The sequence below is a fragment of the Pectinophora gossypiella genome, chromosome 10 (assembly GCF_024362695.1).
Source record: "Pectinophora gossypiella chromosome 10, ilPecGoss1.1, whole genome shotgun sequence".
In the NCBI taxonomy this organism is placed as follows: Eukaryota; Metazoa; Arthropoda; class Insecta; order Lepidoptera; family Gelechiidae; genus Pectinophora; species Pectinophora gossypiella.
This window is the reverse complement of record NC_065413.1, coordinates 11,145,506-11,171,555: the sequence shown is the minus strand read 5'-3', so window position 1 is coordinate 11,171,555 and position 26,050 is coordinate 11,145,506. Positions and strand designations below refer to the sequence as shown.

The 26,050-nt window shown below is 38.1% G+C and overlaps 2 protein-coding genes across 2 annotated transcripts in view; one reads left to right on the top strand and one right to left on the bottom strand.

Annotated features, from left to right (window-relative positions):
- Window positions 1-15,770, bottom strand: part of LOC126370051 (homeotic protein proboscipedia) — a 56,739-nt gene extending 40,969 nt beyond the window's left edge. Inside the window, exon 1 of the mRNA XM_050014696.1 lies at window positions 15,272-15,770. Coding sequence (XP_049870653.1) covers window positions 15,272-15,758 — 487 coding nt within the window. The 5' untranslated portion in view covers window positions 15,759-15,770. The remainder of the gene's footprint in view (window positions 1-15,271) is intronic.
- LOC126370124 (protein zerknuellt 2-like) overlaps window positions 1-26,050 on the top strand; it is a 205,261-nt gene that overhangs the window by 100,483 nt on the left and 78,728 nt on the right. The gene's annotated exons all lie outside the window — the stretch shown is intronic.

Sequence of the window (26,050 nt, the reverse complement as noted above, 5' to 3'; positions counted from 1 at the left end):
AGAGCCGAAATGTTTTTATTTTTCTTAAATGGGAAGAATTTATGTCTTCTTTAAAGTAAATAAATATTGCAATCGAAAGCAGTTTTCAATGGTCGATAAGGTGTTTTTATATCGGTTGGGGCAGTTCGGAATTCGGACGGTGCGTAATGTAGCGTTCGATTTTCGGTAATGGTCAGCTGATAAGCAAATGACGTCATTATTGAGCTTGCCTTAGTTTGTATCGTTTGCGTTCCATTTCATTTTATGAAACGCGTAAAGTTGACTTGATAAATCGGAGGAATTGGGGTGTCAATTTATTGACTTGTGAATAAAAGTTTATGATAATAAATAGAGTAATGAAAAGTGTGTGCATAATGTCGGTGAGAAGATAATCGTGAGCTGTCGCCGCGTTACATCGGCAGCGTTCGAGGGCTGGGATGCTCCCCCACCGTTGATAAAGAATTGAGGGTATTAAACGATTACAAATGCTTCGCGGTTCAATAAACAACCCACTGGAGGAAACCAACGTTTTAACTGAATTAACTAGATAAGTGTATTTACCTGATTTTTACCAAGACTGAATGTTTTGCGGTTTCTTTAAAGTAAAAGTGTTTTATTGCATTATTTGAAGTCACATGCTTATTATTCTATTAAACTTAATTAATCCAAAACTTTAAAAAAAAATCGTAAATGTTAAAACATCGGCACCGTCCGCCAAACTGCACAGCAGTTTGTTGGCAGAAAGGTCACTCCTCTTTGTTTTCGACATTTTATTTTAGTAGGTACAATATTCTAACATTACGTAGGTTCAGATGTAAGTGATTAAGTTTACGATTATGTCAGCAATCCTGGTTCAATAAGAGGGCTATGTGCAGAAGTTGATTACAATTATATTACCTTCATAATATACAGTGCAGTGAATCAGACCATGATTCTGAGGACATATCAAGTGGAATTTCCTGACGGAAAATTATTAAAAAATTTGGTGTCTTTTTAATTATTTTCAGTTCCATACTTTTGCAACGGAAAATTCCACTTGATATCAACTCAAAGTCATGGTCTGAATCATCCCTCAAAGTTTTCGTTAGGTTACTAACAGTCTGTATAATGAGTGATAACAGATTGACTTGTGTGTGTCTATCTGTTTTTCGAGAATAAAAAACCTTCCAAACTGTTGAAATACTGCGACAGACTTGAAATAAAAGTTATTCCGGAGATTTTAGTGTCTTTTCAGTAAGTTATTCAAAGAGCTGAAAGGTAAGAAGTGCGTCAAACAGAGATAAGGCTCGAGCAGCCTTATTTATGTAGCTGGCATCCGATTGAGAGGTACAAGGTACAAGAGGCCGGTGGCTTGGAAGTAAAATTCTGTTTGAGGACGAAGTATTAAGGTTTAGTTTGGGGATTGTATTACCTGTGTAATACGTTAAATGAAACAAGAACACATACAATGTACAATTTGTACCTAACAGAGGGCAGCAGACTACTCCGGACGCCATCCCACTCGTGTCAGGCAGAGTACTGCAGAGCGGAAGGCAAGAGGGATACCACTGCTCAATTTTCCCTAAAAAGTAGTATGGAGAATGTTACACCGACAAGAGCGTGGCTCTTAAATTGTATTGTACAAAATGTGAATTTGTACCTAATAACAAAATGATTTTCTTAATTTCTCAGTAAGGTTTTTGAATATTAGTATGTAAGTAAATACCTATTAAGTATGTAACTATTTTTTAGCTTACAATTTTATCCTTGATGTGGGAAAGCTATATATTGTTATTTTGTATAGTTATTTTTTTTTATTACGTAACTTAAATATTCCGCACATTTAATTTTAAAATCAGAACGCCTACCATCATCCCGCAAGTTCTCCCAGCCCCGCACACGGCACATTTGCACGCGACTTATCTACCCTCACGCCTACATTTATTTCCGCGCCTCGCTTCCTACCGTTTGATTGTGCTGTATACCCTGCCCGTACTCCCACCTTCCTTTACAAACTGCTTTTCACCACAAAAGTACAACGGACTAGCGGATATCGGAGATTCGGAGTCTTGAGTCTCTCTCCGATAAAGGTTTACACTTCTTAATCCAAGGATTTCGATAAATAAATGTATCGTAAAGGACAGAGAGGACAATAAAATCGAAGTAGGGAAATATTTAGAGAGAATTTTTGAGCAGGGAGATTCGTAAAGTTAAATGAGTTTGTTGCCACCGAAGTAATCGGGCTTTGTTGCGTAACCGGATCTGATAAAAATTTCCGATACGCTCCGAGGGGTACATAAGCTTGTGTTTGCGTATATTTATTTATGTTCACGAGTAGACATGCCACAAACTTTAAAAGGCAATTATTTCGAATTCGTGGTGTAATTATTTTCTTTAGATGTTTATCTAGAGGGGTTAGGTAAACTACTTTTTTGAGGCCATATCGAATAATAATAATTATAAAACACTCTTTCATACTTTGTTGATTTTCTCTCTATTCGCATAGAGTGCATTATTATCATCCTCCTGTCCTTATTCCACTCTAAGTGTAGTCAGCACAACAAGTATTCCTCTCCCATTCATTTCTGTCAGTCATCATCTCGGTACTCACACCTTTTCACACACATATCCTTTTTTACACAATCCATCCAGAGCGCATATAAGTAGGTGAAATAATGGCAAAATGCGAATCTATTTCCGATAAAAAAAAAACGATACACCGACACCGTATCTCAAATCAACCGAAACTTCCTTAAAAAAAACTAATAATCTTAAGTGTCTGGTATGTTTAATGTAGCATTTGAAACCCCTCAGCTTTTCACGACGATTTTTACACTTCCGTGTTTTCATAGATAAGCAAATACGGGGACGCATGTGATGGATATTAAGGGCACACCTTACATCATTTGCGTTATTATGCCGGCAGGGCGGGCCGCAAGACGCGCTCCTTATATCTAGATCCCCCCTTTAATATGCTAAAATCAAATTAGTTCCAAAGGAGAGTGACTCCCCTGCGATCGATCGAGCTACTAACGGTATTATGATCTGGGGTGCACGCAGTTTTATTTGAATAGCGTGCATGTCGCTTAATTAAACAAGCAGTTTTATAGGTGACTTTATTTTTTATTGGAAGCGATGAGGAGACTTGTTCACATCTAACTTAATAATTAATATAAGGTTTCACTACTTAGTTTGAGTTACCTAAACAAAATAGTGGCGGGGAGTTCTCATATAAGTATTATCTTCATTGACTGAGACTACAGTTCAATCACTTAAAATCTGTCTCGAAACGTGTATTCAAGTTAAAGAATATAATATAATTCAACATTATTATTTTTTTAGTTAAAGTATGTGAAGTGCTGAACACCTTTGCGAAGAAGCTATTGATGTTTACATTTCTTGGAACTAATTAAAATACTTAAGTAAAAAACATTCTGGTCGTAATCAAGAATTGAATTAGAATTTCAGATTTGGCTTGACGGTCGACCGAATTCTGTAATCTTTAGAAAAGTTGAGAACGGTGCTCCAAACTAACTTTACTTTTTTATTATATTTTAAAAGTTTTACATTTCATCATAATCTAATCATTATTATCCAATACAATAACGAGTTTGAGACATGTCCAAAAAGATGTTATCAGTTGGTAACAAGTTGGAGTGAGGAGGAGAGGGCAATTTCCTCCGTTCTTGCAGGCTATCGGGGTCCCTTCATTAGCGCTACCTCGCCAAATTTACACTTCTTTGAGGGTATTTTGGGAAAAAAAATGGGTCCAATGTTGCTAATTTTACTATTTATGGAGGTCGGTTAAACTATTTATATTTTATTTGTCTGTGTAGGTTTGTAAAGGCTCGATTAATCCTACCAACTGGGAAGGAAAGTGAACACAGTCCCATAGATTTCATTGAACCATACGGTTGTACCACTTGGCCTGTACGGTCACGAGCATTAATATTATGTATATACTTTGGTACCATGTCACATTAACTTTTTTGACAAATTGAACTGTAAGTCTCACTAAATGTCAAATATGTTTGTGCGACAGAGTCCTAAAGCGGGTACATTATATTGCTCATGACTGCACATACGTACTGTAGGTCCCTATGTTGTACCTCTCCTAACCTTAAACACGTTCTCTTCTTTAAAGGGATGGTGCACCATTAGCGGGGTCTTAGCAAATTAACACCCTGCCTGCGGACAGCCGTCACATTATTACCCTTGTTAATGGTTATTTTGGGAACGGCATTATTTGTCACCGGTGCTGCCAGTTTTGTGGATTCTCTGCAAAACTGTATCATAACGTAACTATGAGATAGAATAAAACTCATAATGCCGGGTTTTTATCGCGTTAAAATAAAGGATATGGTATGTTTATTGTTTATGTATTATGAGTTTTAATTGTGATAATAACCTTATAAACCTCAAAATTTCGGTAAAATCTGGTTACCTAATATAAGGGTTAGTAGCTACTCCGTAGTTTTACTAATACGTTTAATCATTTTCTTTAGGTGGGATTTCACTGTCGAAAATCCCTCAGTAGATTTATTCCTACTTAAAGACAGCAGAGCTTTTAGCCGGGCGTATTATGAGGTCATAACATAACACGTTGGTTGGTTGGTGGTTAGAGCGTTAGGCTCACGATCTGGAGGTCTGGGTTCGATTCCCGATGGGAACATTGTCGAAACCACTTTGTGAGACTATGTTTTGTTTGGTAAGGACTTTTCAGGCGTGAATCACCTGATTGTCCGAAAAAGTAAGATGATTCCGTGCTTCGGAGGGCACGTTAAGCCGTTGGTCCCGGGTATTAGCCGTAAAAACACGTCCATTAACCCGCATTGGAGCAGCGTGGTGGAGTTTGCTGGAGCATACTCCTGGGGTATGGATACCCCGGTTGATTTAGGAAAGGCCTGTGCCCAGCTGTGGGACGTATATAGGCTGTTTATGTTATGTTGTTAAACACAACTCATACATACATATTTATATATCCGGGACTTTTTCTTATACATACATACATACATAAACTCACGCCCGTAATCCCTAATGGGGTGGGCAGAGCCACAAGTAATCAAAGACAACTTGCAGCCACTGTTGATACGAAGTCCAAAGATGGATATGATGAACCTTATGGTGATAAGGGATCAGCCTATCGCCCATAACATTAGTCCATCATGTTAGAGGACACAATCCCTCTGTCGGTTTTTACGACATGCCCGGGAAGAGAAGCAGCTGAACGTGTTCTATGTTTTTTATATGCTCCCAGAACAGCATAGAAGCACTTTTTCTTATACTTATAAATATACCTTCAGTCGAGACATCTTTCGGCAGAGTCTCGGCTTCGGGTGGCGTATGCAGGGGCCCTAAACGTTGACGGATACTAATGACATATGCACTAATAGTAGCGACCATATATCATGCAGGGGGCGCTATCACTCCAATGTGATAAGGTCAACAATCGTTTGTCTGGACGGTTTGTCGCGGCCTCCATATCTTATTGCGTATCGGCATTTTTGTCTGTTTGGTTTCGACTTTGGATAGTCTGTATGCTCAGTGATATTCGATTTAATTTGTTTATTTATTTATAAAATAGCTCTTTACTCTTATCAGTTTACATATTATGTTTAAATAAACGCTATTTGCTTTTTTAATTTGGAAGAAAATGACTTCATATAACTGAACGTAATTGAGATCCATATACAAAACGACGTGATAACGGCAGTTGCATTCAAGAACAATACCATAATATTAACCGCCATCGTTACTCACTCGTACGTTTGTTTATAAAATTGATACTATAAAGAATTAAACACGAACACCATTAAAATAACGACATGCATCAAACAAATGACATTCGTGTGTATCCAAGTCAGCGTACACATTAGCATAAATAAGGCTCTTTGTGATCGTATACTTTGTTTATCACATGTTTACAGAAGAAGTGTTTTATAAGCAATTTTAGCAAAGAATGTTTATCTACTGAAGAAATATGGGTAGCGTGTAAACATTTGTGAAGTGTCGCGAGGGGTCGAGAGGGGCGAGGCTGCTACGGCGTAGCTGCGAGCTACGGCTCAAGATTAATACATCGTAGCGGCCGTGTTAGTGGTGCAACAATTTGTCTCTATAAATGTTGACTCAGCGAGCGGCTTGCGGCCGCGTCGCACGATTAGCCCCGCCAAATTTATTGTTTAATTTCAAAGGAGTTATTAATAACGTGCGAGATGATTAAACGGATTTCGCGGCTTAGCTCGAGATGTTGATTTATACGCTCGAGCTTAATATGCGGTAGAGGCTTTGTTGGGGATGTGAGTGATGTGAATGTTACAACACAACGTCTGGCCTTCATGGTCTAGTGGCTAAACATGTTGCCACAGATGAGGAAGTGCTTTTGTTATATATTGAAATAAAAAAAGTTATTTAAACCACAGAAGTTTCTATGCAATGCAATAAAGCGTTGCAGCAAACATTTTAAACAGAAAAACAAAAATATGATCTAACTGAACTACGTTTTTTTTTAATATTAGGTTATCTACCTTCTCTGCAAATACAATTGCTGTTTGCTAGTGATTCCTCACGCTCGTGGCTCTCGTGTGCTTTAAGCTAAGCTTTATCAATAAGCACTTATGTAGAACAGAGAAACTTAGTTAATTACCGGCTGGCGGGCGATCTCATGTCCGGAAACCGGACAACACGATACGTTGCCACCCTCGTCTCAAGTTACTGTACCTCTGCTCACAACATAAACGACCTAAATGCCACCACCAACCCCTTTATAATCAACCTTAACACAAAGGTAGAACGACCAAATTGTTACGCATAAACAAGGGTTGTAAAGTTGTTCATATCTCAACCACGGTCCAGAGAAAGTTAGTCAAATATGTGCCCCAAGTTTCAGTGCATATTGTCGGAAATGTTTTGCCGGTGACGTGACGCGGTTTATGCGTGTAAGATGATGCTTGTTTGCAACTCGGCTGATATGATAAATCAGTTTACAGCAACCAAACAGCTCACTCGAGAGCAGGGGTGAGAAATGCTAAACAATCTAGCGTTAAATGAGCAAATTGATTTGTTGAAATTGTTTGTATGGTTTTGTCTTCACCCTTCATATCATTCGGCTTTATTTATTGCTCGTTTTGTCTCTGAAGGGTGGCTACTTTATTATCGACTCGCCGAATTCAATTAGTTTAATATATTTTTTACTGATTCACACATCCGTATTTGTTGTCTAATCCTCGAGGACTGGTCGGAGAACAGCTGTGTCATCGGTTACGTCCATTCAGAGGGCGATGAAAAAACGGATCGACAATGTTGGTCATTGCTACTTGTTCGGCCGCCCACACGGCTACCCTCTATCCTCTTAGTAATAGGATTACGCACACTGCGGCAGGTAAGTGCGTCTAATTGCTGTAAAAATCGGCGCCGACGTAGCCGACCGCCGCCGACCGCGGCCGACTGATGACGACAAAGCCGGCGCCCGGCGGTGCCCTTAGTGAAAGTGATTTATTGATTGGCGTTCTTTATGTCGGCTTAGACGGATTACGCTTTGTTTGTTTGTCTGCTCAGCTCCCGTTCGTACACAATGGACGCGAACCACAAGTCACGGTCCGCTCTACGATTGAATGGTCTTAAGGTGAGTAAGAATTAAGTCGGTCACAATCCCGAATATTGATCATTAGCGACTTACAATAAAGCTGTATATGGGAGCTTTTTTACCTTTTCGACTTTTTAAGAAGTACATACATAAACATAAACTCACGCCCGTAATCCCTAATGGGGTGGGCAGAGCCACAAGTAATCAAAGACAACTTGCAGCCACTGTTGATACGAAGTCCAAAGATGGATATGATGAACCTTATGGTGATAAGGGATCAGCCTATCGCCCATAACATTAAGAAGTACTTTTACTATAAACCAACACCTTAATGTGAGACGTGTTATCGACATGAGCACGATATCCGCTGGTCTGCATATAAAAACTTATCTCATTCCATGCTACAAAGAACATTTAGCTGTCACTAAAATCATAACCGATAAACTCAATCAAAGCTTCGATTTATTTAGTACGAAAATACCTTAGTGAACGCAGTTAACCCTCAACCGGCATCGGACACAAAAGGCCAGTTGTCGCGCACTGATTTATGTCCGGGGAATGATGTAGTAGCGCCCGAGGTGAAAGTGTTGCGGTGTATCACTCCCGGGCGATGTATTGACAGCCAATGAATGCGGTCATTTTTCGCTTATGAATTATTGTTTACTGCCACTGTGCTGTTTAATGTTTCTCTGTGAAGATATTAGTGTTTGTACCGTTTACCGTTTAGTTTGATTGATGTGCTCGAAATGAGGTAGCGCAACCGTTGTGTTGATATGAAACTGGTTCAATGAATTTTGTCTTTTGTTGAAATAATTTCATTAAAAAGAAATACAAATGTTAATTTACTAGATAACGCTGTTTTGATTTGTTTCAGAAACAAAGTAGGAACACCCAACGTCACTATAATGCGCTGTGTCATACTCAATCGATATTTCGGCAGGGAATGAATACGATTTTCGCTGAATATGTACACTGTATCGTTCCTCGTAAGCATAACCAGTTATTTTTATTGATTGTAGAGTTTATTAATCATAAATTGAAAACCAGTAAATCATTTTCACGTCGTATATGGCCAAGAAATTATATTTATGCAGCCAAAATAAGCGATACCAACTTTATTCATTATTTATTTATTCATTATTTTATACACGTAATTCGACAAAATGTTGTTGTCTTTTAAGACGAGTATTTATTTCGTATTTTTTTAAGGAATGAAGCATCCCGGATGTTCGAGTCACCACAAAAGAACCTAATGTTTTAAAGCTATTAAAAATTACGTTACATAATAGGTGAGAGGCCCGAGATCGGTGACCGAGGGCCCGCCCTTTGGATATCTCTCCTAACCTCAAATTTACGCTCATTTTTCACATAAATCAAAGAGCACCGGCTCGAAGATTTATGGTTATCTGTGGCCAGTTCCACTTGTTCATAGACAATGTCGACTACCTGGTTGATTCGCATATTTTTTTCAACCATAGCAAATTTTGAGAATTTATGACTTACTTTTGCGGGAAAACGAAAGTGTAAACATAGGCGCTATTGTAAATTTGCATTGTGCAAAAATAATACGTGGTTCTTTGCCGATCTTTCTGTGTCCTACACTCTCAATATCTATTGTCAAGTGTAAGTGCTTCAAGCCATCACTATTTTTTGCTTATTTGATCGACACTTATTTAAGTCGGTTGACTTACGAGAAAAGTCAATTGTAATAGTTTTATTGCTCGTTTAACGTGTAATTAGAGTGCAATTTTAATTAATATTTGCACGCCAAGGTGTCGAATCTAATAATAGAAGTCGATTAACATCGACGATTACATCCAATAACCAACGTATTTGATTTCTTTGTAACACTTAGGTATTTGGCCGGCATATTTTTTTATGGGAATAGCTAATTACATTGCTTTTGGTGCGCCGAATATTTTTTTATGCACCAAGGATTAATAGTATTTTTATGGTCTCAAATTGGTTGAAGTAAAAATTAATAGTTTAGCATCCTTTCGCTAATACAATTGGCGGTATAGTACATGCGGAGTTACGACAATAGAAGATAAAGAAACAGAATGATAAGTTCCCACGCCATCATCATTACTTTGATGGGTTACTGTGAATATTTCAGTGGTTAGTTACTGAGCAACACGTGTTGAAAGATACGCGATTATATACATAGTTTTTCGCTATTTTTTTGTAACCTTTTAAGCCAGATTACAACTATAATACACTACTATTATAAGTTGTAAAAAATCACAAAAAAGAAAAAGGAATAAGTAAGTAAGAAAATAGCTACATTAAGGTTTGGAAGCACTCTACTTTTCACCTTTTACTTTTTAGTTTAATTTATTCCATGATTTGGAAAAATAGTTTTATATTAATCATCATGCAATGAGCAAAATACGAAATTATACGAGTAGAAAGCAAAAACAAAACAAATTCACATCAACCGCGATAATAATGATTTGTAAAAAGGAATAAAACTTTTTAAATTGAGAGTGTATCCGTCAGTCAGGGATGGCGACTGAATTATTGAGACAGTGCAGAAATAATACGGCATTGTATTAAAGACGATTCGAATGATCGATCGAGCGGCGTTCGTTTTAATTTCGATGCCTCAGATAGGCCTGGAGGCGTGTTCCCGAACAATTTGTTTCATGTCCCTATACCTACTCGTATACCTTCGGATAGATGTAAGAAATTGCCTTTTATTGTGTGCCCGATATTCGTAGTAAACGTTAACATGTCTTACAAGGAAAACGCGTTTCGATTATATTTTTTGTACAGTTATATTCTTTGGGAACTGTAAACGAATTTCGTAAAGGAGATTTTTGCGAATTATTTACATTTTAGCCTTCTATCTAAGTAATAAAACAAGATATGAAATTATTTACACTGAATATAGTTTTTAAGTTCTTATATAGATTATATAATAGTAAAAATTACAACATAAACATGAATGTATAAGTTGCCTTACGAAGCTCCGAGTGTGAGAAACATCGATAGGAATTAGAATGCGGATATCTTTAAAGGAAACATTTCAAAATAGACGTGGAGGTGTCACTTAAGGGAATCAGTCAAAACTTGGTGAATCCAATATCTAAGTTTAGAGAGCGCACAAAGGCGTCGCGTCTGTGCCGTCCTATTCTGGCTCCGGCGACGACGGCGACATAACTTTCCGGCCGTGGATTTTAAAAATATATTTATTGAAATATTTTTTCTACAAAATGTGATGTTATTGTGAATGTTATTCAGGCCAATGTCTACAATCTTGTGGAGAAGTCTTACGAGCTTCTTTGTTCTGTGGTCAACATAGTGTATCGCACTAACGGCATTTATTACATACTAGCTTTTGCCCGCGACTTCGTCCGCGTGGCGTGTTATATAAGAGAGAGATCTTTGTGTGTGTGGGAGTGCATATCAAATTTCAAGCATCTAACTTATGCAGTTTAGATTTTTTCATACAGTTTTTTTCCCAATAACTCCCATTTTTCAAAATACAGCCAAAAATAAACTTTATATTTACTAAGGTATGCATGCATGCTAGATTGAATCAATTGATTGAATTGTTTTTTTTTTAATTGATTGTTCATTGAGTTTTAATTTTAATACACACTTCCTCTCTTCCCTTCAACGTTGCTGTGCCCTACAGGGTCCATGTTTTAGTTCCTATGCCTATGTAACACCCCATTGTACTACATGGAATGCAATAAATAATTTAATTGAATTGAAAACATCTATCTTACGCGGTTTCGATTTTTTTCATACAAATGTTTTTTTCCCGCTAACTCCCGTTTCCGTGGGAATTTTGCAATATCCTGTTGCAACTAAGCTTTAAGTTAACTAAGGTACCTGCATGCCAAATTTCAAGCGTCTAACTTAAGCGGTTTAGATTTTTCATACAAAAGGATTTTCCCGCTAATTCCCGTTCCCGCGAGAATTTCGGGAATTCCTTTCTTAGTGCACCTCTACGGTATCTAAGGTACCTGCGTGCCAAATTTCAAACATCTAACTTGAATGGTTTAGATTTTTCATACAAAAGGATTTTCCCGTTAATTCCCATTCCCGTGGGAATTTCGGGAATTCCTTTCTTAATGCACCTCCACGGTACCTAAGGTAACTGCATGACAAATTTCAAATGTCTAACTTGAGTGGTTTAGATTTTTCATACAAAAGGATTTTCCCGCTAATTCCCGTTCTCGTGGGAATTTCGGGAATTCCTTTCTTAGTGCACCTCTACGGTACCTAAGGTATCTGCATGCCAAATTTCAAACGTCTAACTTGAGTGGTTTAGATTTTTCATATAAAAGGATTTTCCCGCTAATTTCCGTTCCCGTGAGAATTTTGGGAATTCCTTTCTTAGTGCACCTCTACGGTACCTAAGCTACGTACCTTCCAAATTTCAAATGCCTACGTTTAGCCGTTCAAGCTATGCGTTGATATGTCAGTCACTGAGTCAGTCAGTTTCTCCTTTTATTTAGATTTGATTTTTTCATACAAATGTTTTTTCCCGCTAACTACCGTTCCCGTGGGAATTTTGTTATATCCTGTTGCAACTAACCTTTAAGTTTACTAAAGTACCTGCATGCCAAATTTCAAACGTCTAACTTGAGTGGTTTAGATTTTTCATACAAAAGGATTTTCCCGCTAATTCCCGTTCCTGTATCAATTTCGGGAATTCCTTTCTTAGTACACCTTTACGGTATCTAAGGTACCTGCATGGTCTAACTTGAGTGGTTTAGATTTTTCATACAAAAGGATTTTCCCGCTAATTCCCGTTCTCGTGAGAATTTTGGGAATTCCTTTCTTAGTGCACCTCTACGGTACCTAAGGTATCTGCATGCCAAATTTCAAACGTCTAACTTGAGTGGTTTAGATTTTTCATACAAAAGGATTTTCCCGCTAATTCCCGTTTCCGTGGGAATTTCGGGAATTCCTTTCTTAGTGCACCTCTACGGTATTTAAGGTACCTGCATGCCAAATTTCAAACGTCTAACTTGAGTGGTTTAGATTTTTCATACAAAAGGATTTTCCCGCTAATTCCCGTTCCCGTGGTAATTTCGGGAATTCCTTTCTTAGTGCACCTCTACGGTATCTAAGGTACCTGCATGCCAAATTTCAAACGTCTAACTTGAGTGGTTTAGATTTTTCATACAAAAGGATTTCCCTTCACTACTCTGCTCCTATTGATTGTAGCGTGATGAAAAGTATACTATAACCTGTCCAGGAGTGTGAAGAATAATTGTACCAAGTTTCATTAAAATCCGTCCAGTAGTTTTTGTTTCTATAAGGAACATACAGACAGACAGACAGACAGACAGACAAAAATTTTACTGATTGCATTTTTGGCATCAGTATCGATCACTTATCACCCCCTGATAGTTATTTTGAAAAAATATTTAATGTACAGAATTGACCTCTCTACAGATTTATTATAAGTATAGATTTAAACTAGAAACTAGTTTTGAAGACTGGGTTTTCTTTCCGCTATTTGGAATTTTAACTACTGCCTTCGCTTACGCAAAGTTGATTCGGCGCAATCCCGATAAATGTATAATTATATAACGTTCAAATTAGGGTAAATTTCCAGCCAGTATGAAAAAAATGGTTGAAATATTGTTTTGAAAGAAATTACTTCGAAGAAAAACAACTTTTTATAATCAATATGATATTCCATTTTTAAATGATATCTTATTTTTAAAATAATTTAGAATCTGAGTCTAATTTAAGATAAGATAAGATCTAATTTGTTCTCTTTTTGAATCATAATATTATCGAATTCCCTTCTCCAGAATACTGCCAGCGTGCATAGCCCCGCAGCCGGGAGCGGGCGTGCATCGCTCGATACCAGTGACAGTGACGGATTACCCCGGTTCACCGACTATCATCCCACTATAAAGTTTGCAGAATAATACCTCAACAACCAAGTCTCTCGTCACGTGATTAGGGGATGCTGTTTCGTTTCTGATCTGTAGTTTATTGTTTTTAAGAACCTTATTGATATAGATTTTAGGTATTTCTTTTTTGGTTTTTAAAAATGGAAGCTTGATTGTGAAGTTTAATAAATATTTTGCTTTGAGTTTTTTAAAAAATCATCTTTCTTTAATTAAGTTTACCTACCTACTCTATATTTAGGGTTTGAAACGAATTACTCCCGACTAAATCTAACGAAAGTGTTTGATTAGTTTGAATACTTGTTGAAAAAGTTAAAGTTTCGAATTATTAATAACTTTGGGACAAAACAAGATAACAGGAATATATCATATACCTACTTAAACCAATCTGTTACAAACTCAATAGTTATCAATATAAAGTCAGAAAACATCGCTGAAGGCGGTCTTAATTCAACAATTATTATTGATCTACATATTAATTATTTTGCTTCGAATTAGATCAATGAGAATTATAATCGTAATTCATATTTCAGTAGCACCAAAGTAGATGTGAGGTAGCGATGGGCAAGCGGATCGTGTTAGCGCGTTGTAAGACGCGTTGTCGGCGCGACCCCCCGCAGAGAGCCACAGGGGGCCGCTTCTGTACGCCAACAAGCGTTAATCGCTTTCAAATATGAAAATATTGTCTATCACACGCTTAATCTTGAAAGTTTCTTGGATATTAAGGTCGTAAAATTTGTTGGGCATCAGTTATTTGAAGATTTTCATATACTTAGTTTTTAAATTCCGGTGTTAAGGCGAAGGAAGTCAAAAGTGACAGTCCTTTGTACTGAAACTAAAACACGTCGATATTGCCAAGCAAAATCTGTGTGAAAAAGTCAAAAGACGAGCACATGTCAAACACCCCAATTAAATCAAAACGGTTCCCAAGGAACAAGGAAGAAATGAGACAGATATGACGCAATTTGTTGGCCGGCATGATGTATGGCGGCCAGGTGAGGGCACATTCCCAGCCGCGGATGATGATGGATCATCCGCTTTGTTCTGAGCAGTTTTGTCTCGCCGACAAATTTGGGGTCATTTCGACTCGGCGCCATTGTTGCCAACGCGAAAAATAAAAACGATAAAAAACTTTTTGTGCTTAATGAACAGTGCAGATATTGATTTTTTACAACCATCAAAATATACTGAGAAAAAATTGGGATTGCTACTTTAATTTCAGATCTAAAAGATAAAGAACACAAAGACAATACTAATTTAAGACAATAAAATTGTTGCCATGTGAAAGAGACATAGGTTCAGTGACACCAATTCGATACATTTACCAGACTTGTCGGCATGTAAATACAATGTTCTAAAATGTTCTCACTTATAATTTGTGCTTATAGTGCATGTCGAATATTCCGTTCCGTTACACGGCATGTTGGGTCGGTGCCTCGGATAATGCCACGAACGGGGATACCACTCCCACCCGACCCACCAACTACAGTTACCAACACAAAACGTCGTCGCGGCATACAATTCAATATATTTCGGAGTAATTTGATGTTCATTAAAGAACTCTGGGACCGTGAACCAGAACACAATGGTTGAATGGCCATTTGTTGCTGCCGTTGAAAGGCACAATAATAATTCCGAAGTAGTTATTCACGCGGCAGTTAGGCGCACTTACGAAACGAAACGTCGTCGTTTTATGATGGAGGAGTTGTTTCGTGGCGACCGAATGATGGTGAGCAGTGATAAATATTTTCTCATATCTGCGGTTGGCGATGTCGAATTTTTTGAGGTCTCCTTTGTGGTAATTTGATGATTGTGTGAAGGCCTAGAGGTATATAATGAGATGACTGACCTTGCTGACTGCTCTTCCTGGTGGTTTTCTTCTCCTTCATCCAAGGGTACTCGGGCACGTTGAGGCCGCCGCCGGGCGAGGGCAGATCGGGCGCGTACCCGGGCGGCGTGTGCTGCGGGCTGAGATCGCCGGCGCCCAGCTGCGGCAACGCCGTCATGAACTCCGCCATGGACGGCTGGCTGTTGATGAAGCCGGTCTCGGTGCACGTGTCCAGCATCGGGTGCGGCGCGCCGGCCGCGGTCACAGCCGCCAGCCAGAAGCCGTTGCCCCCGTGCTCCATGCGCGGGTGCTCCTGCCCCGGCGCGGGCCCCATCGGCGGCGTGTTCCTCGTCTTCACCGCGAACTCGTCTTCCATCTCATCGCGTACCCCCATGCCAACTCTCGCGGGCTGCTTCCCTCTGATCGTGGGGAACTCTTCGCATTTTATCTTGCGCACGAGTGGATTACTGTCGAGCGGCAGTGCGGCGGTGTTGCATATCTCTTGCATCGCTGCCGGTATGCGCACTCAATGTCAAACTCGTGATCATTCACGTGTCGAGTTCGTTTTCCGTTTCGCCGCATGCGTTAACATTTTCGTTTAGTCTTTGTTTTTAATGTTTCCTTAATAGTTTGATATTTTGTATTGCACTGCCCGATTGTAGCCTCATCGTATCTGTAAAAGTGAGTACAGGTGTTAAGGCACATTAAGGAATCTGACAAGTAGACTGTTTAGAATTGCCTACCTACAGAATTTTGATACCAATGTTCCATGGAGTCCTTTCAAAGGTCATACTTACTCAATATTAAGGGCGCGTTCAGACTAAAATCATGTTCATTATGTCCAAAATATAGAGCCGCCAAATTAAATGTAGGTAATGAGAAGAGTCTGTGCGGTTATTTGGTAATTATTCGCGGACGTTTGACATTACCGCGGCTTTGTCCGAAATAATCGTCTGTGGCTCGTGATGAACTTGGTAAATGAGTACTCCAAATTGTTTATTGTAATTTTCCAAGCCGAGCACGTGATGGTGGCGACAATAAAGTTATTAACGTTGGACAATGGACAGTGATAAAAATTATAACGACACGATAAAAGGCTAAATGGCTGAAAACGCAAAATGTAATAAGATTGTGCCGATAGAAGGCCGTGCCGTGATAAATAATGCGCATGAAAATTTGCAAAGCCTTGATTGACTTGTTTTTAAGGAAAAATGATAACGTTAAAATCTGGGATTGTTTAGATCTAGGTTAGTAGATAATATTATTCTTATGGGAAACTTTGTGGTGATAAATATACGACAAAAACATATACCTACAGATCTTTTTATATACTTACCTAAGAACATTCAAAAAAAAAATGAACATGATTGACAAGTGGTTAGTCAAGACGTTTAGCACGTAGCTCGCACCCTGTTTAGGGACCGAGGTTTGCGGACGTGCGGCGTCAGTTTTATAGTCCGCAACTGGTGGACGGCAAAGGGCGACGCGACCAATACATACAGCCTTACGAAATACGATGTAAAGTCGAAAATGCTCGCCGCGTCCTGGCTGAATGGAATCCGCGACGACTGAATGTCAATTAAAATTCAAACCGCGTTCGAAATACGATTTTTTCCACTGGAATTTGCGGCGCGCCCGGGAGAAATGGCGGGAACGCGCCTTTTTGTTTTATTTTATTTTTCAAAATGGAACGGCTGGCGGTTAAACCTATTTTAATGCGTATGGGTTGCTCTGTGTTTTGAATTAAAATTGTTCTCTTCGTGTGCGGACAATGAAATGTAATTTCCTTTTTGAAGCAACGTATGTTCGTTGCTTATGCTTATGTGCTCGACATCTGGATAGGAAATTAGGAATGGAGCTTTTTTCATGGCATTTGCATTTGAGAGGAGCGTAACAATTTTAAATTTTGTCAAGCAGTGCGGTCCCCTCGTGCAGGGTGCAGGTTACGCCGCGTTTCACTTTGCCGAGCGCCCTCGGGGAGAGCCCCTTAAAACGCATAAAACGGAGAACAGAGCCTACTTATGAATTTGTTTATGGCACTATTTAAGGAGTCGAGACGCCGGCTGCCTCAAATCTGAGCTCACCTATAAAAATAACAATATTCTTTATCAATTTTCTGAAAAATGCTAAATATTGCACCTGCAAATATTACTTAGCATTTCTCTGAAAATTGATTAACATTTAAGTTAGACTTTTCTAATTTTTAAGAAAAAAATATTCTTTAGCTCACACCACATCGAAGTGTATATATATGCGAAACAAGTCTCGCATACAAAATGGCGCGCGAAGGAGTAATTGCGGGCTTCAATTCGGTTATAACTCATGTAGTTACGGCTAAATAACCGAACATCTGCGTGTCGGGACCAACTTCTAACTAGTGGTTAGAGTCCAATTTGCCCGTAACGATTTCCTCTACTGGGAATCGAATGGCGTGCCCGGATGCCGCCTACTCAAATACATATCTACGAACCTATACCACACGTATATGTACTAAACTCGTGTGTACAGTATGTATTATGGTTGCTTTGCACGTGAATTCACGCGATGAAAGGCTTTGGATAAATTGTACCTTGTTATACGGGATTACAGTTACTAATAAATAATATTTCATGTTGATTTTTAAAACTGTGTGAATTAAGACTGATTTATATGGGAACTTGTTTTAAGATATTATTTTCTGTACCTCGTAGAAAAAACAAACTAAGAGAAAATAAGAATTTGTTTGCTAGGAAGAAATTAGTTACTATTTTAATAAATAACAATTACCATCAATCAGCGTTCGTATTTTGTATGGAATTGAAGAGGTACCTAACAAAACGTTAGTATGTGTTCCATTCTACTTTACCAATGCTGCTCATTGAATGGTTGACAAATTCTGAATTAGACGTTGATAGATGTTGAGGTCAAATCTATTGTGGAGTCCTAGTGTCTCGAGTTGATTAAACATAACAACGCAACTGGCGACGTGTGCGTGTATCTATACACCTCTGCCTACCCTTCGAGAGTTGTGGCGTGATGCTATGCTGTTGTATAGTTTCATTCAAGAAATCAGTGGTCGATAATAATTCAGAATATTAACCACGTTATTGCCTAAACCGTTGGTCCCGGTTACTACTTACTGATGTAAGTTAGTAGTCGTTACATGAGCCATGTCAGGGGCTTTTGGCGGCTCAATAGTAACCCTGACACCAGAGTTGATGGGGTTGGTAATCCACCTCACATCCCACGCGACAAAAGAAGATTCAGAATATGCTACAGTCTATGTTGTGATGTTAGGAGGGCGAGTGAGTGAGTGTGAGTGAGCGTGGTTGATGGGGTTGATAATCCCCCTCACAATCCACACGAGAGAAGAAGATGTTAAGAGTGCTGACTATTAATTGTCAGAACAGGATTAAGTATGTTACTTTAGAAGGTATCAGCATACTGGATTTTTGAAGTTTGAGTTAACTTATTACTTTCAGAAGAATGTGTTGTTACTAAACACTGCAAAGGCAATTTGATGCATTTCTGTTATTAATAAAAAGGGTATTTTGTGAATTTGAAACATTGGGTGTTGTATAGATTGATTGTATTATGTGAATATAACAAAAACATACTATTGATTATACTTATGTGAACAGAGATTTTCGATACAATAATAAATACCAACATATCTTAGCACCACGCTACTATCCCCGTGGCAGAGGTGTATATTATAATACACCCATGTATATACAATAATAATTTATTACGTGCTCTGCGGTGAAGGAAAACATCGTGAGGAAACCCACGTTCCCGAGATATGCATTTTCGGAGGTATGTGATCTTACCTGTATTGGGCTGGTTTTCCCTACGCGGGTTGGAAGGTCAGACAGGTAGACGCTTCTGTATAAAATCGGACCTGTCAAATGTTCAGGTTAGGTAAGCGGACCCTGTGAAAAACGGGACAATGCTAGGGAGATGATATACTATAATAAATGGGGATAAAAATTGAATCAAAAGAGACAATATTTCTTGCCACATCATCATCATTTCCCTAGAATTATGTCATTTTTCACAGGGTCCGAAAGATGATGAGTGCTTCGGAAGGCACGTTAAGCCGTTGGTCCCGGTTACTACTTACTGATAAGTTATTAGTCGTTACATGAGCCATGTCAGGTGCCTTTGGCGGTTCAATAGTAACTCTGACACTAGGGTTGATGGGACCTCACAACCCACACGATAGATGAAGAAGACAGGGTCCGCTTACCTAACCTGAAGATTTCCTGCCTCCTATGATTTAAATATTACAATCAGTTAGCTAAAGTGAATACACGTCAATGTTAGTTTCAGAGTTGACAATGTTGATATGATCGCTACGCCGCGCCGACGTTGTCGAGTCGCCATCATTGGCCATTAACCCGAGCACGCAATGCGGCATTGTACAGACGAATTATGTGCTGCTAACATGAACTGAGCAAGCTATAGTTGTTTGTTCAGTCCGTTTTATTTTCATTGTTAACAATTAAAAAAAGCTTCCGAGAATTGGTTTATGTCAATTGGTTTTAAAATTAGCTACCTTTATAGCTTGATTTTATTTTTAAAAAATGCTTTTTAATAGTGGATAGATGGTTGTTTTCCGTTAATAGCTGCTTTGGTTTGGTTAAAAAGAGTTGTTTTCAAATGTTATCGTATTGTTGGGCAAAGAGCTTTCCTGCACCTCTCCACTTTTTGCTGCTTGCTCTATCTAATGAGGGACTTTCCAGGTTGCATTCCTCAAAAACAATATAGATGGCGCTGTAAAGATTTTCCTTCGTTTAACCTTCTAATTTCATGGATAACTGACATACGCGTCTCTTATTTTTGATTTTGGGTCTAAATGATGACCCTTTTTATTACAACCAGGCGCAATTACATCTCCCACCCATTATTATTCTGATCAAAATAAAGAGAAGCAATATAGGTAGCGACATAATTCTTCAAATATATAATGTATATATTTTTATATATGCTTCTGTTATTACATTGCATAATTATGTATCTGAGTAATGAGAAAATAGATAATTATCTCGTTAAATTTCGACAAATCCATCTATATTATTTTTGGAGAACGTAGCCTAGAAAGTCCTTCATTGATACTATGAGCGTCAAAGACAGCACAATAACATCTATTTTTGGCTCTACCATAAGTATAAATTCAAAATCAAACTTCTTCTTCTTCTATCGTGTGGGTTGTGAGGTGGATTACCAGCCCCATCAACCCTGGTGTCAGGGTTATTATTGAGCCCCCATAGGCCCCTGACACGACTCATGTAACGACTACGTACTTACATCAGTAAGTAATAACCGGGACCAACGGCTTAACGTGCCTTCCGAAGCACGGATCATTTTACTTTTGGACAATCAGGTGATCAGCCCGTATTGTCCTAACCAAACTAGGGATCACAAAGTGATTAAAACCAAACAATCAATCAATTTGGTTGAAATCAAACTTAAAAATATCTTTATTCAGTGGGTAACGTAGTTATACTGTGAAACGTAAATTTTGTTGAACGTCTCATCCTCCTGAGATTGTAGTTTCTCAACTTGTATAGCTGAGGAAAAGTAGCTGCTAGAAAAACCTCGGCATGAAATTTCCTAACGTTTAGGATTGGGAATCACCAACAGTATTTTTGTATGACTGTTATGTTGTATATTATAATGGCATGATATGCTGGAGCTAAAAAGCAGCATAGTATTCCTAAGCCGATAAATTCGTTTCACCTATTCGATCCCAGATTAGCATTATTGGAAAATCTTGACGTTGGACCCTGTTAGGATCATAATGATCAGTAATAACTGAGAGTGCATGTGCAGTGCAACCAACAAGGCTGATGCCTTGCGCATATAAAAGTAAGTGCGCAATGCAATCAAATGTCAAATAGTAATATTGCTTTCTTAGATGAATTGCTTCGATGTGGCCATTTTAACCTCTCAGGTGTCAACTGCATACATTTTGTCGGTGACGCGAATGTGGTAACTGTGGTTGCGCTATCATGATGGCGTAGTAAGATAGGGCCCTTAAGCCTCAGCCAGCCGCCAGGTTAGATTAGGTTACAAGTAGGTTAAAAACAGCGACGACTTTTGGTTTCTGAGTAAGAAGTTGCTTCCACCTATGTCATGAGATGTTTTCAACTAATGTTTGCGGCTGTGCGTTTAGTTTTCTTGTCATTACACGGAGACTAAAGTCCATTTAATCATCCTACTCTTCTTTCACTATATGTACAAATATTATTTCAGTATAGTAGCCATTAACCATTAGTATTTTATACCTACAGTACATAGATTTAAGAAATTAACCGTTTATCAGAAACGTACACAGCGTATTTGGGTAAGTGCTGTTAATTATATTGAAAGGAAATAGTCATCAGTTACTGTGGACAGTAAACGTTTATGGGATGTACAAACTAGATAAAAACTGGTGTACAACCTGTGGGGAATACATAACATTTGCCATTAACATGATAAAAACTAGACCCATTAGACATAATTACCTATCAGGTCTGGGTTATAAAATACACTGCAATTTGAATCCGAAGATGTGGCGTGTAGGCAACACACATGCTTGTTACATATAGACTGCTGTATGGACAATTGTTGTATAAATATTTGAATATTAAAAACTAATTCTGTTATTAGGTTTTTTTGTTAACGTTGGAATGTAGGTATGTAATTTTGGCCGAAGTTCATCTCCCAAGCATTATCCCGTTTCTGACGGGGTCTGCTTACTTTAAGCTGAAGATTTGACAGGTCCAGTTTTTCCCAGAAGCGGCTGCCTGTCTGACCTTCCAACCCGCAAAGGGAAAACCAGCCCAATATAGGTCAGATAACATTTCTCGGGAATGTGAGTTTCCTTACGATGTTTTCCTTCGCCGGTAAGCACTTGATAATCATTTATAATCCAAACATGAATTCGAAAACAAATTCTAAAATCGGTCCTGTGCTGGGCTTTGAACCTGCGACCTCATAATGAGAATCAAACGTTCTTTCAATTGTGGACGAAGTTAATGACAATAAATTAAAGAAAGAGGCGGACGACGGTGTAGATACTTTTCAGCAAAGTTTGTAAACTTCTTTCAAAATGCGCATCGCAACACAGGTAGACCTAAAGGTCTAAAGACTAAAGTCTCTAGTTTCTAAGCAAAAATTATGACGATTTTTTTTTCTAATTCCCCGTTACTCCAGCACAAATGCGAATCTACACATGTTACATGTTACAGAAGGCAAATAAATTATACGAGCCATATATGAGGCGAAGTGACAAAGTGTCGTAAGGTTGTGTAAGCGGAAAGTATGCGTCATAATTTTGGTCGTAAACGCACAGTGAGGCCCGGCGGCGGCGCAGAGATTTGTGATGGATCGTCAAGGGTGCAAACCATAGGTTAGGGAATACGCAACTACGATATGTCCCAGTTGAAATATAGAGAAATTAAATGTCACCTTTATAGATAAGTAAGGGAAAATTAAAAAAAATATATATATTTAAAAAAAAATTCTAACCTAAATCTTAGAATTTAAGTAAGTAAGTGAACAAGCTTCTTGACCCAATTTTCCGAGGAGGCAAATATTTACTTTAAAAATAAGGGAATATTTTATTTCAATATCTTTTTAAAATGAGTTCGGTCTCAGTGTGGGGATGAAGAAGACCTGGATGGAGCCGTTCTGGATAATGTAAAAAGATGAGCAAGCAAAGGAGCAGATTAGGTACAAAACAAAAATAGCAGTAAGTAATTGGCACAAGTATATGAGCAAAATAGCATGACGGAGAGAGCTTTATGCTCAAAGGTAGACAAAACTGTCAGGTGATGATGTAGAAGGATAAATACTTAAATACCTAAGATCACGCTTATTTCCCACTGGGGTAGGCAGATACCACGGAATTACACTTACTACGACCTTGACATACCACTTTAACTTCTTCTACTCTCATTAAAGACTGAATGCATGCTCGCTGTTTTAGAGTTCTCTTGACCTGACCTTTGTTTAAAATATCCTGAATCTGATCGTGGTATGTACGCCTAGGCCTTCCTCTTCCAGTCATATCATAAATCTTTATGAAGAAGGAAACACGTATATATTTGTAGATAGTATATTTTGGACATCTACCTACTTTTTTACCTACTTCTCCTCAGTTACTTACAATCCTAATCCAGCAAAAGATTCTACAATTAAAGAGACGAGTGCAGTAAATAGCATTATTTTTGTTAATTATTTATGTAATTTCGTGCTTATCAATAATAAATGTATTTTCATCATTAAAGAGACTACTTACAAAGTCAAAACTTACAAGCATTCCTCACAGGATTATTCCCAAAAATGGCAATACAAGCGTAATCCCTTCATCTGAGTAATACAATTATGTGACGTCATGGGAAGATACATTAACAGCCTGTCCTCAGATTTCTGAGTGATGGATCGGTAAAGGGGTTCACAGTCTTGTAAGTAAGCATCTACATTCACAACTTTGCTATTAGTATTTATATAGGAGAAGGATTCATGTTGGAAAATATGGTATTAGGTGATTGTTTTATGATGCGAGCCATAATCTCGGAAAGCTTTTGGGAGATGTTTTTATTTCATTTGTGATTTTATATGAATGACTGAACGTCATGATTATGACGATGAGGAAGTAAGTGCAGATTTATAGTAGGTAAGTACATACAAAAAATATATTTTATAAAATATGACACTAAGGTGAAAATTATAGAAGGTGACTTGTAAATTTCTAATAAAATCAGACTTTATTTGTATCGGTGGGTTTTAAAGAACAAATAAGTAACATGTTACAAACATAACAAAATTAATTAATTATCGAATTATTTCTTCTTTTATTATTGTTTGGGTATGTGCCAGTAAGGTAACTTATAGTTGTAATTATTTGATAAATAAATATTGTAATTGTATTTTTATATGTTTTAACTTTTAAAATGACATTATGGCCGACTTTCTTTTAACAGAATTCAAATTTCATTTCATTATCAACTGAAAAACGGTTTTCCACACATTCTAACGCGCGAAACATAATCAAAAAAAAACAAAGGACATACAAAACATGTGTTGCAAAGATAAAAATAATCCATCAAGCGACTCACACATAATAATCCATTGTTTTACTTAATTCCAGTACTCCCATGCGTTCACAAAACAATTCACATTTACGACATGTACTCGTCGTTTTAGCATTCATAGCGGGAGGCAGAAACAAGTTGTTTACCCCATAAGGCACATGGTTATAAGCTGTTGTATGTAGTCAGTGTTCACACGCTATATGCGGGGTATATCACGAAGGGCGTGCGACGGCCGATGGGCGTGGCGCGTAACTTGCAACCGCCCCGACGGAGGCGGGATCACGGATAGCACAAGTTCAGTCTAGAATAGTTTTCATACCTATTGTTCAGCTTCTAGATGTTTGTATTATAGTACCTATGCCATGACTGAGGTTAGGGTTAATTTCCTTTATCTTTAAATAACCTGACCACTTCTGTTATAACGGATAGCTGTTTTAGAATTTCAGTGGCTTATGAAAGTTAACCGAGTATTCTAAATCATCCCAATGTTACAAAGAACAATAAAAAAATGTACTTATAAGCCCAGTTGCGATGTTATAGGTATATTTAAGTTCTAGAGGTTTGTGACACTCTGTATTAGTATGGTGTTCCCTTCGCGGGTTGGAAGGTCAGACAGGCAGTCGCTTCTGTAAAAAACTGCACCTGTCAAATCTTCAGGTTAGGTAAGCGGATTCTATGAAAACGGTTTATCGCTAAGGATAATGATCATGACAGTCATATTATTATATTTCCTTTCGTAAATTAGACCGATTGGAGATCAACTAATAGTAGTTGTTTTCACTGCACTGCGAGACGTTTGTAACTTTTTAAACTATATTCTAGTATAGTTGTGAAAATAATCCATAAATGCATAAGTTCATGTATATTTATTCAATTTTCTCTTGTTGAAGCTATCTAAATATGTTTGATAGGTAAAACACATAACTATCACAAGCATGGTGTCGTATCGCAAGGTGTTTAACTCATTACGGATGCAGCTATCGGCCAATATAATGCAAGAAAAATATTCATGCAATGTTAAAAGTTATTAGAATTTATTGATTGCCGAAAATAACGACAATCATGTTTTACATGCATGAATGTCTGAGACGACATAATGCAGTTAATGCACACTACTCCACAACCATCAACATGGCTCTGGCAATAACAAGCCCTATCTTACGAGATGGACTAATTATTATACACAATAGATTGATGGTCACAGTAAACTTAAAAAAAAATAGTTATATTATCCATATGTTTGTTTACAGTTTTAAGAGCCGTGGTAGCCTAGTTGGGGTTCGAATCCCAGCATAGGCCAAAACCAATGATACTTGAATTTGTTTTCGAATTCATTTCGAGTTCATAAATAATTATCACGTGCTCAGCGCTGAAGGAAAACATCGTGAAGAAACCCACATTCCCGAGAAATGCATTTCAGAGGTGTTTGATCACCTGATTTACATTGGGCTGGTTTTCCCTTTGCGGGTTGGAAGGTCAGGTCAGGCTTCTGTAAAAACCGGACCTGTCAAATCTTCAGGTTAGGTAAGCGGACCCCGTGAAAACGTGATAACGCTAAGGAGATGGATGATGTTTGTTTACAGTTTTGGCAACACTGGTGAACTAAAAAATTGACTCAAGTTTTGCTCAGAATCGGTCGTTTTGCTCAGTAGTCGTTTTCTTCCTCTGCCTGATTCTGCTCTGATGAGCGTATAAGTATGTAAGTATGTCGCCATAGAGGCAGCCAATCAGCTCG